The 15,758-nt window shown below is 37.2% G+C and overlaps 2 protein-coding genes across 2 annotated transcripts in view; one reads left to right on the plus strand and one right to left on the minus strand.

Annotated features, from left to right (window-relative positions):
- The first annotated feature begins 1,697 nt into the window (after positions 1–1,697).
- LOC145355396 (transmembrane protein 60-like) lies at positions 1,698–2,527 on the plus strand. The gene has a single exon (XM_080207447.1). It carries the CDS (start codon positions 2,129–2,131, stop codon positions 2,525–2,527), a length of 399 nt encoding a protein of 132 aa, XP_080063573.1. The 5' UTR covers positions 1,698–2,128.
- Positions 2,528–8,361: 5,834 nt separating this feature from the next.
- The window catches only part of LOC145355395 (lysine-specific demethylase RSBN1L-like), a 51,485-nt gene continuing 44,088 nt past the window's right edge, over positions 8,362–15,758 (minus strand). Inside the window, exons 5-7 of the mRNA XM_080207445.1 lie at positions 11,954–12,121; positions 9,833–9,941; positions 8,362–8,859 (exon numbers count right to left, since the gene is read on the minus strand). Of these exons, the coding sequence (XP_080063571.1) occupies positions 8,365–8,859; positions 9,833–9,941; positions 11,954–12,121 (772 nt within the window). The 3' untranslated portion in view covers positions 8,362–8,364. The remainder of the gene's footprint in view (positions 8,860–9,832; positions 9,942–11,953; positions 12,122–15,758) is intronic.

Raw genomic sequence — 15,758 nt, forward strand, 5'->3', positions numbered from 1 at the left:
TATCTACATACAAAGCACATTTGGTACTTTTATAAAAGCAAAATACTATGGATGCTGCAAGTCTGAAATTAAAACAAAGTGCTGGAAATACTCAGCAAGTCAGGCAGCATCTGTGGAGAAGGAAACAGAATTAATAGTGAGGTGAATATGACTGTTTTACAGTAGAAGACTCAAAATGTTTCCCTCTTCACATGTGGCACTTTCACTTTTAAATCTGCTATTTCCTTTCAGAAGATCACGTTCCTGATTCTTCATTCTTGCCAGAAGGCTTCCTGATATGTCTTTCTCTACTCCCTCCTACCACTAGTATCAACTATTTGTCGTGTAATGGGCCTGAATTTACTGTTTATTACCAAATGGGTTTTAAGTGAGTTAAAATTGGACGACAAAAATTCTCACATTTGTCTTTACCTGAACCCTTATACTGACTGCTATGTCACCTAATATTTTAGAAAATAAGATTCAGAATCTAGTTAAAGGTTAACCTTTGTTGCTGATTTTAGAAAATTACATTATTCTTTAATCTTCTTCACAAATTTGAACAGCAGTGTTAGTTTCACTATCTCTGTATCTGGTAATGTCTTTGCATTAATATCAATGAAATAACAACACCTAGGTACATATATAAAGTAGAAGGAAATGTCCATGTAGTCATTATTATCTCCTGGAATGTTCTTGATTGCCTTCAGAAATCAGGGAGAGGGAGGCTTCTCAAAATTATTTTTAGTTGGTTGAGGGTATTTTTATAATGTATTTTTCTTGCCTCTCCCAGGAACTTACTTGGGGTGGCACATAATTCAATTCCGGCCTTGGGTAGCTGTATGGAGTTTGTACATGCTCCCCATGTTTGCATGGGTTTCCTCTCACACTTCAAACATGTGCAGGTTAGGTTGATTGGCTACACTAAATTGCCCCCTTCGTGTCAGGGGATTAGCTGGATAAATATGTGGGTTACATGGATCAGACCTGCATGAGATCATTGTCAGTGCAGGCTCAATGGGCCAAATGGCTTCCTTCTGCACTGTAATGACTCTATGATTCTATGATTACTTGGTTACTGATGGAAAGAAAGTATTCAGCATTATGTGGATTAGTGGCAGTATGACTGAATGGAACAAACTAATGTTCTGGTTGGCCTTTAAGGGCTGTGGGGGGAGGAAGTGGTAATGCTTGACTCCAAGAAAGGGTGATTGTAAGAAATTTCACTTTTTGTCACTCCTTGGTAAATTGCCCTTGTCCCATCAGCCTTAACCATTGAAGTTCCCCTGGCACTGCCACCTAACGAAATTATCGCCGAACCACATGATTTTACAGCAGTAATACCATTGCCGTTTCGATTTCACCACACAAACAACCCTGAACAGGGGAAATTATTTTCCGTAAATTCTCAATATCTTTTTCCAAGGTTATCTTTCATAAATAATTATTTCTTCCCCATTCCATAAACATGCAGAAGTAAATTGGTTATTAACATGCCGTATAATTGCAAAAAGTCAACCATCCGTATGAAGCAGTGTAGATATTCTAACGGAAAAGGTTAAGTGTTTTAGAGAGGCCTTTGATTCACTGTCCCGGAAGTGTGACACTGGCTGATTGACAGTAGAACCACACCAGTACAAATGGGATACATCGAATAAATAATTTCAAGCACCAATCCCTTTCGGCTATGGGTGGGGCGAAGGATGCGGATTGTTTGGCTTTGCTGGAAGGTTTCGAGAGGGAAAGTGGAAGCAAAACTGAAGTCTCTGGGCAGCAACAGGGAAGCATGCGAAGGGGATTAACGTTTATCGGCGCTGCAGCTTCGCCTGCTGGCAGTGGGGACAGCGATCCCGGTGTCGCTGCAGGAGGGCTCGTAATCCCGATCCTGATCCACTCTTCACATCTTTTGTAACGATAGCCAAAAAGTGACTCGATTCGACACTCGGGAGTTATTATGTACCAAAGTGTTATAGTAGCGTCAGGAACAAAATGGAGAAAAAGGCACGCAGATGTTAGCTCTCGGAGCGAATCGCACTGACGCAAGAGACACTTAAGATATGAAACGGATTTTATTAACCAGCATTACCTTGAACGAAACCTTCTGAACAGACATTCGAGAGGCAAGCAGCGTACTCTCCATCTGTTTTAGATGAGAATGTCACTAGCGCAGAGGGTTTTAATGACCTGGCTCTTCACCTTACTCTTCTTAATTGTATTGGTGCTGAAATTGGACAATAAAGCTCCTTGGAACTGGATCCTTATCTTCATTCCGCTCTGGACCTTTGATACCATCCTTTTAATGATGTTAATCGTGAAGATTATAGGAAGATGCAAATCCGGCTACGATAGGAACGGCAACAATCTCAAGAAGGAGGTCTGGTACCTCTGCGCCATGCTACTTAAACTCGGATTTCTGTTGGCGTTATGCATCAGACTGGAGCATTTCCCTCAAATGAAACTCATATTCGTGTTTATACCTCTCTGGCTCTTACTCATCGGAGCAGTGGTTAATCTAGTGTACAATATCTATTCGATGAGACAAGACTGAGATAGCGGACTGGTTGCAGTCTGTTGTTGTCATCCTAAACACAGCAGCAGACTATTTAATGCGGAACCTTAATCGAAGTAAACTGAAAGGCGCGTTAAGTAATATAATTTTCAAATCTAAGATCGCCACTGGACTGTAAATATAACTTCTTATGATTGCTTTCCTCGTGCATTTTGTGAAGTTATCGTAATATAATTATGTAAGTGTGAAGATTACTGAAATTAATGCAAATCATTCCAAGGAGTAGTTACACTGGGGGTGGCTGTTCAGACAAATACAAATTGAAACAATTTCCTTCCAAATTTTGTGATATTCAGTTGCTTCACATAGTAAGCTATTGGTAATAGTGTAACACAAAAGGAAAATATCCGCGCGTAAGGTTTTATTTTTTCCCAATAAAGTACTTTAATTATAACATTCTGATATAGCCTAATCCTTGCTATCTGCAACTTCTAAGCTACGATTGGTCAATTCAAGGACCAAATTTACGAATTGATTTAATTGCATATACGTCAGTACTATTGGACAAGGACTACAACACTGACTTGAAATTTATTCAAAACATGCTTTATTTGGCAAATTAAGGATTGCGCCTGGGAGCCGGTTCGATTCTAGCCTGGGTGGGGTGACTATAGACACATTCTCCCCGTGTCTGTGTGGGTTTCCTCCCACACTCCAAAGTTTGCAAGTTTAGGTGGATTGGTTTATGCTAAATTGCCCCTGGTGTCCCAGCATAGGCAGGATAGGGGGATTAGCTGGGTAAATGCATGATGTTTAAGGGAATGGAGCAGGTCTGGGTAAAATGCTGAGAGGGTACAGACTCAATGGGCCGAATGGCCTCCTTGGTCACTGTAGGGAATCTATGATTTGCAAATATGCATACAATGCCAAACAGCATGCACATCTTTCTAATCACTCAAAAATTAGAAAAATACAAAAACTTACATTTTGAGGACATATTGCCAAAACAAAAATTGGGAAAGACACGCAAGAACAAAAGGGAATCACTGACAACTGCAAATTATGGAGCGTGCAGCAAGTTTTGCAGGCATAATTATAGTGGTGTTCATCTTTCCCATTTAGAGGGCAGGAATTGGGTGAATAGCAATCAACCGTAGCCCTAAAACAGTCAATGACACGGGTAACATCCCAACTCTATCTCATTACTGCTCTCTCTATTCTGGATGAATCCCAATTCAATTAAAAATTAGGAAGACTGAGGTGCTTTTCTCTGTAAACTCACCCATAGATTGAACATCACAAAAAGATGTACCAGTGTTCAAAATCTGAACCCTCTCCCACTCACCTTCATCTCATCCTATCAGCGTAGCTATGCATTCCTTTCTCTCTGGTATGTGTATCTAGCTGTGTTAATTACCTCAATTACTTCTGAATCTCTCCACTGTTTAGTCAAATTGTTTTGCTTGCATTCCCTATTAAGATTTATTAGTGATGATTGTATTGATAGGACACTTACCTCTCCAGGATTTGAGCATATAAAACAAATCAAGACAGACACTCCTGCACAGTACTGAGGCAGCATTGGGTAGTCAAGCTGCCATTTTTCCAAGATGTTGAACCATTGCCCCACCTGCTGACTGGGGTGGATGTAAAATATATCACCATTTCAGAGCAAGAGTTATCCTCAGTGGTCTGGCTAATATTTATTTCTCAACTCAAAAACTGATTACCTGACTATCATGTTGTAATTTGTGAGAATTTGCTGAGTGCAAATTAACTGCCAGGTTTCTTACATTAGTGTCACTGCAAAAAGTGTTTAATCCGTGTACTTTGAGATGTCCAATGGTGAAAAGCACTATATAAATACAAGCCTTTCTTATATTTATGTTCAAGTTTTGATTTCCTCAAGCAGAAACATCTTGCTTAAGATTACATCCATTGATTGAAAATGCTGTCTACTCTATTAAAGGGGTGGATTGAGGGAATTAGGCAGCTGGTTTTAATGACAGGCCTATTGGGCAAAACTGACCTGTAAGTTAATGCCACATCTCATAACTGGGTTGGAACAAAATGACATACAGGCAGTAAAGATTACAAAGTGTAGATCAGAGGCTCACAGCTACAATTGGAAAGAATTGTAATGCTAAAAACAGGCCAGCCAGCCCAAAAAACCAAGTCATAAAATTTATTATTCAAGACAGAAGTGAAATTGATTGGATTAAATTACATTTGCTTCAATGATTATGTTCAGTTGGTGTCTTGCAAAATAAAGTAACTTAATTTGCATCTGGACTTGCCTCATGTTTTAGTCTGCATTCAGAACTATTGTAGAAGTGCACAAAATACAACATCAGTTCAGTTTGTATCTTATTGATACAGGTTATGGTCTTGGCAGTACCGCTCCTCTCCTGAACTCATGAAACTCAAACCACTTCCAAGAGTGACCAGTACTTTTATATACTGAAGAATATTTAAGGCAACCCAAAACTTACTTCCCAAGGGATTGGTCATGAATTCTTTGAAATACTACAATATGCAAATTTGCAGACTGGGGCAACAAAAATATTGTCTTCAGCAGCAAACCTATCTCATGCTATCAAGGGGAAGACTAAATTATTCTCAAGATGCAACATAAAAGGCTTTTTTGGCATTACGACATTAATATAGTTACTATTTTGGTTCATCATCATTATTTAAGTTTAGCTTCCAGGATTGACACATGGATTCAGTGTTGGGGAAGAACACATTTCGTGCATGTACAATTTTCTCCCAAATATTTAGTTTCAGATTGTGCAAGAAATATATTCCACAGAGGGTTAAAAAAGTGACTGTTTTAAGTACTTGCAGTATTAATTTGCTGTTTGTAATTATTTTATAAATATTCATTAGCTGGACAAAACTGTTAATGAAGCTTCTTGTGAATCTGTTTTGCAACCTTGGAGACCACAGTATTGAGTTTTTGCAGTGCTCAGCATCAGCCTCTGGTTAACTAATCTCAGTACAGTGGTAGAAAGATACTATGGTTGGCTCAGGAGAGAAAAAGATCAGTCAAATCCCACAGTAGATTTAATCAATAGCTTTTGTGGAAAATGCACTTAAGGTGGGGGAGGGGGAGGAAAATAAAATTTAGTTATGATGTTCACATGATCAAGGACTCACTGTCTACAATTACACGGCTCACACACAAAGAAATACCATATTGTTTATACTGAGTGCACTTGTGAAACTATTGTCCTACAGGTGTCATGTCTCAAGCACAGGGTAATAAATGGAGAACAAATGTATAAGCATAAAGTATGACAAAATAAAAAAGGCACAAACTACTGGATAGACAGCTTTATAGAACAAGCATAAATGTATAGTGTGAAAATTAAAAATTTTGTTTGGAACTTGTAGAATTTTTTTTACTTCACCATGTTGAGACTCTAATCTGGTGCAGCTGGCTATGTATAAACCTTGGCTGTATCAACAAACTATTAGCATGTGTAAAACATTAGAGCCATGTCCAATCCACTCATCATTCACCATCCATTCCCATATTTTAATAGTATAGATCCAGAAAACTAGTTAATTTTTAGCAATACAATTGTAATGTCCTTACTACTGGTTCAACTGAGATAAACTAATTTAACAGAGCAAAAATCAAAACCTGAATCCTCCCGGTTTATTTGGCCTAGGGGTATAGATTTTACCTACATTTAATTGGATTGTCAATAATTAAAATTCTTCCCATGAAGTGTGGTAAATCTTAACATGCATTTTCGCAGAATATTGCAAATGAGAGAATATTCCAAGAGATTTGGACATGGAAATACCACAACAGCATATGTGGAAGAATGGTTATTTGATAATTTGATATGCTCAGTTGTTTGTAGGGTGGATGCAGAGTGGAACTATTGAAACAGAAATTTAAATTACATGAAAGGCTAACTCCATAGACCAATACTAATTCAAGCTGAATTGATAATCTAAAGTACATCATAATCATCCTGAGATCACGGTGGCTTTCTTATATTGCACACCAAATGCAAACTGTAAAATGGTACTCAATATTAATGAACGACAAAAATAACAACAATCTGGGGTTTGTAGTCCTCATGATAGTAGAACTGTCAATACTCAGTCAAAACTGTGTAAAACTGACAGCAAATTCTGGTAGCCACACATGCAGTTATACACAGAAAAACAAATTGTTGTCAGTGATACCCTGCTTTTCCATTATCTTCTTGGATACAATTAGCACAAGCAATTCAAGTAAAGTGACATGAAAGAATATCAACTTTACGCTCTATTCTCACTTTGGGATCAATTGAAAATGGGTTTAATCAGGTGGAACTGACAACTAACAGCATAGCATGTCATGATTACTGCTGAACAATCTTTCAGGTCCTGCAGTACTAATTTTAAAGTACAGAATTTCAAAAACTGCATGATTTTTGGAAACATATTTTACATTTTATGATATTTCAGCTTCCAGCTTAATCCCATGTGCAAGTTCCAATCTTTATTTTGCTTCCTATACATTGATTAAAATGTTAATAATAATCTTTTTTTCCCTGCTTTGCAGACTGAAAGAATTCTCCTGACTGATAGTGCCAAATTCAAATCAGAATAAAGAAAATGCATGTTCGTAACACTGGTAAATCATTGATACCAGTGTTTTGTGGTCAGTGGCAAGGACCTGTCATTGCCGTTGAATTCCAAGGTATTACAGATATAAGGTACACCAATATGTGCAGCCTGTATCACAACAGCACAAACTGACAAATCATTTCAAAATGAAATAGTCTTGCATTTAAACTGGATACACAAACTCAGAGCTGACACCATAGAATATTAATTTGGTCAACCTTACTACAAATAGAGAAATAAATCCGATCCAAAGGCAATTGAGCACTCAAAAACTAACTACACTATGTACTTTGATTAGAGGCTGGAATTTCTAGCTTCTTCCTGTCTAATTGATGATGAGAAAAGATACAACAGTCTAAAAACTCAGCACTCTGCAAAATGTTAGAACTACAATTGACTTTATGAAGATACGTGTGTTTGCAAAAACTTAGTGAAGAGATGGAGAACCTTATAAACTAGCTTCCATGGGGTACTAGCACTTCAGTGTCTTAGACAACACCACATAATGAATAGCTTTATTTTAAAATCTAGAATATGATAAATTTGCACTCAGTTCCCTTCTCCCCTCCCCCTGGGAGAGAAATAAGAAAGAAATTCTGATTTGTCTGTACGGTTACACAAACTTTGTCACGTCTACATTAGGCGAAATAAAACAATGTAGGTGTAAAATAGCCAAAGGCTACTACTTTTGGTACTTACGTATATAAAAAACATTAAAGTACACTGAACCTTTATTAAGTGGTTCAGATTTTAGTTTGAAATCGCACTACATAATTATAATAAAAAATGTATTTACACTACCGTATTGACACAAATACCAGTATTCAAACTTGCAACTAGGTTGACATAAGCTCTATGGATAAGCTTGAATTTGGAAACAATTTTGGCTCAGCTTACAAAAAAGTATACGCCGAGGTCAACTCTGCTTCTATCCCTACTACTTTTTTATCTAAAAATAAAAAAGTATTTAAAACTTTTTTTTCCCATTTAACCTGCAGTGTGACAGTGCACCTGTCCCTTAAGTGCTGTTATGTTTCACAGTTATGGACAGGCACTGAGGAATGTTACAAAGCTACATGTACTTTTCTGTCCTACTATGTAACAGTCTTAAGAACAGTAACAAGCTTGCCCCATAGAACTTACATAAGAACATATATTGTACGTCACACCATTGTTAAGATACATTTAAAAAAAATAAAAGCTCCAAAGAATATACACAGATATCAGTGAGAAAAATTCTGTTGCTACTCATGCAAATGTGGGTTTACTGAGGGTAGCTGTTGTTCATCTCCACAGTCAGTTTGGGTGTTTGAACACACTAGGTCTTTTGATTCGGTTACAAACTGTGATTCAGTGCTTTTAGACTCCACTTTTATTTTTGGGAGTTCCGTGATATTAAGTTCTATTTTTACTTCTTGATGTCTTGCATCATCAGAGGTAATGTCATCCCTCTGCATTTTATCCTCAGTCTCCAATTTGATAACTGGGCACTTGGTGTCTGGTAGCAATTCTGAACCTTCAGAAGCACATTCTTGAGCAGATGGTTCTTCTGCATCTGGATGATACTGTTTCAACCTCACATGCCATGCTAAACTGCATACTGCAGAGACAGTCTTGAACTGGTGTACAACATTTCGCGGAATGAAATATACGTCATTGTCATACAGCTGAATTCTCGCATAGCGAATACCTTCTCTTCGTATCTGGTTGAGTTTTGCATCATCTACCCACTGAACACACTAAAAATAAGACGAGAAAATAGGGTTAAGCAATGAAAAGTCAAATACAACATTTACATCAAAACAGTAGTTTCTATTGCACAGATGCACAGCAATGATCTTTGCTTCCCAATCTACTAATTGCAATTAATTAAATGGTTGCTCATTTGGATTTGTCTGTCCGGGTTTCACAAGTTCTCAATATCTCCACCAGATGGAGTGCACACTTTGTTCTGATAAAATGTTTTCAATGGGCATCAAGTGTCAAATCTGTTTTTTTGGCTAAAATCCGGTGTTGGATCAAGCCCAAGGTAGGGTGCAATGTTTTATCTTGTCAGCTTAGTTCTTGTTTGTCTCTCTTGTGGGGACCACAAATTGGATTCAATGAGATGGGTTAGGGTCTACTCTGTCCACTCTGAGTCTTGGCTTTGTAACTAAGAATGGAGTAAAAAAAAATTTTTTCTGCTGACAGGAATCTATAATTGGCCGAGAGCATTCTGTGACCTACAAAATGTCACACACGCTGCTAAAAAGACTGCATTGCTGACATTAGGTTACATAATCCACAACATTTTCTTAAGGACTCATTTACTTTTCCTAGAAACATTGATTTTTAATAGTTTTCTTAGCCAAATCTCTCTTCCTCTTTCTCTCAATGAATGTACTGTTAGATATCCTATGTCTACATTGGGTGTACTTTTTAAACCTAATATTCTCATCCAGCATCCACATAGGTGATTTTTTTCATCAAGATTATTGACTATTAATTAGGGGTAGAATAATAACAAATGTTTTCCTTCCCATTCCAGAATTCCTGAATATTCCAACACTGCTCCCTAGGCTTGGTACAAAAAAGGGATCTAACTTAGGAGCTTCCGTCTCAGAATGGATCTAAACGCCACAACCACAGGATATAAAAAATAAATAATACCATAAAGATAACTTTTACTATTACTTTTTAAATAATTGGATAAGTAAAATTAACTAGAATTACCTGAGATAATGGTGGTTCATGCAGATCTAATTGCAGCCTTTGCACCACCTCAAGGAAGTCTTCTGAATGAAAACAAATTACATCTTTGGTTATACGGGGTTGATCAGCCCTAAGAAAAAGAGAAAATTATTAACTGGATTTAATTTGGACAAAAATCTGCACATAGGTAGTTGTTCATTTGATTAGATACTAAAAGGTGGTTGAATGTCAGTTCATGCCTGTTCTTCTTCATATGGCGAATGCATGACATCGGCTGTTACTATTGTGGGTAGCAATGAGTGAAATTCTGCATTTCCACACAGAAAAGAATGGTGAACACAGACCTTTTTGCAAATTAAATGGCTATTGAACGCAACACAACTAGAGGTTAATCCCATCTTCTCAACATATTTTTCAAACTCTCTCCAAATATACATCCAGTTGTTTTTTGTACCCATCTATACTCTATTCCAAAGGCCATTTCATGGTCACTCATTCCACTAGTATATTATCCATTAAAATCCCATCTCCCTTCCATTCTCATCCCCAAGTTTCTTGTTTTTACTTGTGCCCATGGTCACTCTAGATTATTCTGGTGCAACGTAAATAGGGAGATGTATAATTTTACCAGGACTAGCAACTGTTTGGCTGGGAGATAGTACAACAGCACCGGAAAAATGTTTAAAAGAGAGGTGAAAAAGATATTCTCTGCATTAAATACGAGAACAGAAGTAAGAAAACTGAAATCTACCGTTTCAACTTTTCCCTTTAACTGAACATGCATGATAGGTGATACTGTTACTCTGCCTAATTAAATGCCCCAAAGGATAGGAGTCACCACAATACAATTTAAGTACATTCTTATTTCTGGTCTTCTATAAATAATCATAAAAACCTCTGTAGTGCGTGATCTTATTTTAACTAATCTGCCACCTGGCTGCACTCTACAGATGTTGATTCTATCATCGTTGGCTGCTGACATATATTGAATGCCAGAAATGTAATTTGAAAATAATCAACTAAAAGACCCCTTTTTAATACAAGGTCAGCAAATTACACATTGAGAATTGCTTCATTTGATTCATATACAAAGTCATATCAGCCTAATCTCTCGCCAATTTGCACGCAGTTTGAATACATGTCAATGCACCTCTTATTTCATAACCACTGCACTGTTATTTTACCTGCTAATTGGGCATGCTGTTTCATCAAACTCTTCCCACCCTAGGAATGCTTACACAGGAACGTAGAATAAAAAGCAATACAAAGCTGTGTAATAATATGACAAGAACTCCTCTCAATTTACTTGTGTGGATTTAAGTGCAAAATCCAATTTTAAGCATAAAGCAAAAGACCGTCATTTTGACAGTGCATATTATACTTCTCCAACACATTGCTTCAATTAGCCCAGGGATACTGAGGCCAATTTAAAATATCCTGCCATTCAATATAGATCAGGAATCTTTGATATTTTTCTTTCAGTATTATCCTCAAGTACATTTACCCACTCTTCGTTTATTTCTCCATCATAAAAAAACTATCTGAACCACTAATCTTTGTAAGTAGAAGAAATTGGAAGAATGCTTTTAAAGACCACTGTTGCACTTTTTCCTTCTGAGAACAGCAAAAAGAAACCATAGGGCAAGCATAACTGTAGTCTCCCAGAAATATTTACTCTTAAAGTTCAGGGATATGGAGTTTGTGACTAAATGTTGAGATAAAGATAAGCCACACAACAATGAAACTGGGTTCATCGTTGTTCAGGAAGCCATTAGATTTCTTCCATTTCTCCTATCCAAAGTGTTGTAAAAGGAAAAATTATTAGTAATATTAACAGCAACAGGTACATAGTTTATCTATATATATCTGTAATCCTTGTACGCTGAATTTTATATAAAATGCTGCACTTTCAATACAATTAAATTTTCAGATCACAAGTAACTTTGTTATTAGTTTTCCCATCTTCAAAATTCTAAAATTTGCATGCCAAATTTCAATAACATTTTAAGGAACAATGGATAGACAGAAAACAGTTCCACATTTTGGTTAAATCAGTAACTAAAGACACTATATTTTTCTTCAACATTTAATAATTAACAGCAGACAGAATGAACAGTCTAGCTCAGTGTCTAGCTCACATACCAATCCCCGCACTGTACAGCTTTCAACACTCCAACAGCTGCTGTAGTCTGACGCTCAAATCCCTGTCCAATATGATCAGCATGGGCTCGAGTCCTATCCTCAAACAGCATTTCACGTGGCTCACTGGCACGAGGTAGATACTGTAAATTTTTTATTTCATTGGTAGTTCTAAAGGAAATGGATAAAAGAGTAAATACCAATCTTCTATCTTTGTGTTATCCTGTTCTGTTATTTGCAAAGAAGCTGCTTATGTTCAAACATCCACGGGGTGGGAAGCTGGGGAGGAAACAGAACATGCATAATCTGTTGACAAGTTGCATCTTCATTTGTTAATGTGATGTGAATAAATATATAAATAAATCAGTGCTAAATCCAAAGCACAGTACAAAGCAAAAGTTGGTCTTTCGAGCTGTATGCATTGCATTTCTTCCCCCCAACCCCAACAAAGCCAATGTATGCTAATTCATACCAATGCATTAACCACATTAATCAATTTGAACCCATCTACTGCTCCTCCTGCATTAATACAAATATTGATCATTTGTAGTTGAAAAATGTCAACTTAAAGCAGTTTTAAGTAACACTGCTTTTAAAAGTCAGTTCAAATCCCTTGGCTAATGTAAACAAAACATTGTATTCTCAGCATTTAAATGTATATCATCGCAATTTAGATAGGAACATTTAGGTGCATTAACAATGCCAATTACTTGAAACTAAAATGATGTGACGTATTCTTCCAAGCCAATAATGGGGCAAAAGGAGTTTCTTGTTGAAACAAATTTCACACATTGCAAGCCATCCTGGAATGGCATTTGATGACCCTTGAACTACAAGCCAGGACAATGAACGGTCTTACATAGGTTGGTCAACTATGGTATAGTCACCAGGAGATGGAGTTTGACTGATGGACATACCATCCGATTGATGGCAGTTGGGAAAGACACAATCAAAATTTGCATAAAAGCATGGTTGTGAAGTCTGCAAAGCCTTGCAGTGCCTGCAAGGAGGACTGATAAGGATGTATGTTTACCAGATTCTGGTTCTGAGCGCGCCTTGGTAAACATAAAATAAAGCCAGAAATTTGGTTTAATGGGATACTGCTTCCAGAATTTGTGCTGCAGCTAGAGTGCAACTGTCAACTAGAGAAAACAGCCGACGTCGAGTCCAGATGACAAAGAACAAAAACAGCCCGGGAAACAGGCCCTTCAGCCCAATGAGCCCGCGCCGCCATTTTAACATTACTAGACCCCCGCCACCCCCCCCCAACCCCCTCCACCCATGACCCTTATCTATTGTTTTATGGCCATCCACATTGAGGGAAACTAATTTAGGGACAATTTATTACTTCCAATCGGCCTAAAAGCACATCTTTGGGGTGTGGGAGGAAACCAGAGCACCCGGAAAAAACCCACGCAAGCACAGGAAGAATGCGCAAACTCCCACAGACACTGGCCCAAATGCATGTGTCTGCACAGCAAACAGTGATAGTCACTGAGCTGTTGTGTTGCCCAGCATCTGGTCCAGTTTAAGCACACACTAACGACATGAAGCACTAGGCCACTCTCGAACATTCAAGAGCAGTCCAAGTACGACCCATTGCGTGTATGCCCCTCGTTGGGCAACAAGGCAGACCGACTTAAAACCTGTGAATTAAAAGAGAAAAACATTATTATAATATCATATTAGCTTCAGCTTTGACAAAAGGTCATCTGGACTCGAAACGTCAGCTCTTTTCTCTCCTTCCAGATGCTGCCAGACCTGCTGAGATTTTCCAGCATTTGCTCTTTTGGTTTCAGATTCCAGCATCCACAGTAATTTGCTTTTATCCAGTGCAATAATCAACAACTGGAGACTATGGGAGTAAGAGCCAGGAAGAAAGTGACTGACTGTACTGCCAACATGTAAGATTATTTGCAGACTTGGTGATGTATGAACCAAGAGAAGTTTTGCAAAATTAGACTCTTGTGGAATAGACTAATTTGAGGTTATCCATTTTGTGGAGTTGTCTTGAATAGTCAAATTTGGGATTAACATTTGTAATACAACACGTCTATTAGTATGCTTCATATGTAAGCAGAGTCATCTTTCTTCCTTTAAAACACTGCTTCTCCTTTCAATAGTTATTTATTTTGTACTTTTTGATATTAACTTTAACTTACATCACTACCATTTTAATTATTCAATAAAACTGTTGTTTAACTCAAAGTCTAGAGCACAGCTCTGAACCTAAGTGGGACTCCAAAGGGACTCTCCTGTCCCTTACAACTGCATAACTAAAACTATTACAAGTAAAGATTTTTTTTGCAAATAATCTATTATTAAAATTATTGTTTGCAGATGATCAGCTTTAGCTATGAGGCTAGTTCAATAATATTAAAAATGGGCTTGAGGAGTTTTCCTTCGTAAATGCAGGTCTTGCTGAGTGGACAGCCTGTATCAGTACGGAATGAAATTATAATCAGAGATCTATTGTGTCCATGTGTTGCATCAGTCTTAGTAACACAATAATGACACTTGTAATGCACCCTTGACAGTATATTACAGTTATGACACAGGAGGCAATGACACTACTTATTTCTGCCATCTTGAAAGAATGCAAGTAAAACTATTTAAATGTGCTATGACAGGTTTCAATATCAATACTGCACTAAGGAAGGTATCATTCAGGAACATCAGACATCTTTTGTACTTGTAAGGTGATTATCTTTAAAAGTTGTTCACTGTATTTTAGCAAGTCTGGATTTTTTTTTAAATATAAAAGATCTGTCAAGACTTATAAGATAGGAAGGACGTAATATATTCAGCTGGTCCTAAAGGGGAGACCAGGAACTGCCTGACAACAAAAACCATTTAGTAATCGTATCACTTGTAAAAATTGTGTTTTTGATGTCACACAGCATCTAATATAGACTTCAAATGGTTGAAGAAGGTGGCTCATCACAACAGTATCAAGGGTATTTAAGAATGGGCAATAAATGCTGGCCTAGCTAGTGAGCCCACATCACAGGAAAGAATATAAAAATAAACAGTATACACTTCACGTTACAAATTATCAAAGAAAATGGCTGCTGAGTCAAGAATTATCCATTTTATAGTCATTACAGACACAAACATATAATTCACTAGTAACATGCACAATGATACTATTAAGATACTAATACATATTTTTCAAATGGCACAGTAGATGAAGTGACACTACATTGGCATTTGTTGAGATCCAAATGTTTCACACACATTCATTATTTCTAGCTATCTCAGCTGGCAATATTGTTGTAAAACACTTGTCAATCAATTTATTTCAAGTATGGAATCCGTAGAGTCCACATTTCAACCAAAATCCTCTCATCTTGGACTGCTTGTATTATAACCGAAAAGCATTCCATTGTTTCAGAAATAAGCAGGCATTTTTGGGAGCTAGCGGCCTCCAAATTTTGCCACTTCAAGAGGAGGAAAGATGGAAGTACCATATTTCAATTTCTTTAGATCATAGTTTTCTAGTGAGATGTCTGGTAAAAGGCATGACATATTCATAATTAAGAATGCACACTAATGAACTTGTAGAAGCACACTATTTTCTTTAACTTTATCTTTGTTGTGTACATGGTGTAGTGTTAAGATCTTTTGAGAACAAATAATTCTGTTCAGCAAAGTCTGCTGCTGGTACTTTTAAAATTGATCACAAATTAACTGGTGAGGGGTGGGGTGCTGGTGATTACAAATGCACATGTTTACCTTCAAAGTTAAACCTCACCCATAATTGGGGATTTCAGTTCATCTCTTCTTTCTGTCTGTAATACTAGCAGTA

This window comes from Carcharhinus amblyrhynchos, chromosome 19, assembly GCF_965287045.1.
Source record: "Carcharhinus amblyrhynchos chromosome 19, sCarAmb.v2.hapA, whole genome shotgun sequence".
Classification (NCBI taxonomy): Eukaryota; Metazoa; Chordata; class Chondrichthyes; order Carcharhiniformes; family Carcharhinidae; genus Carcharhinus; species Carcharhinus amblyrhynchos.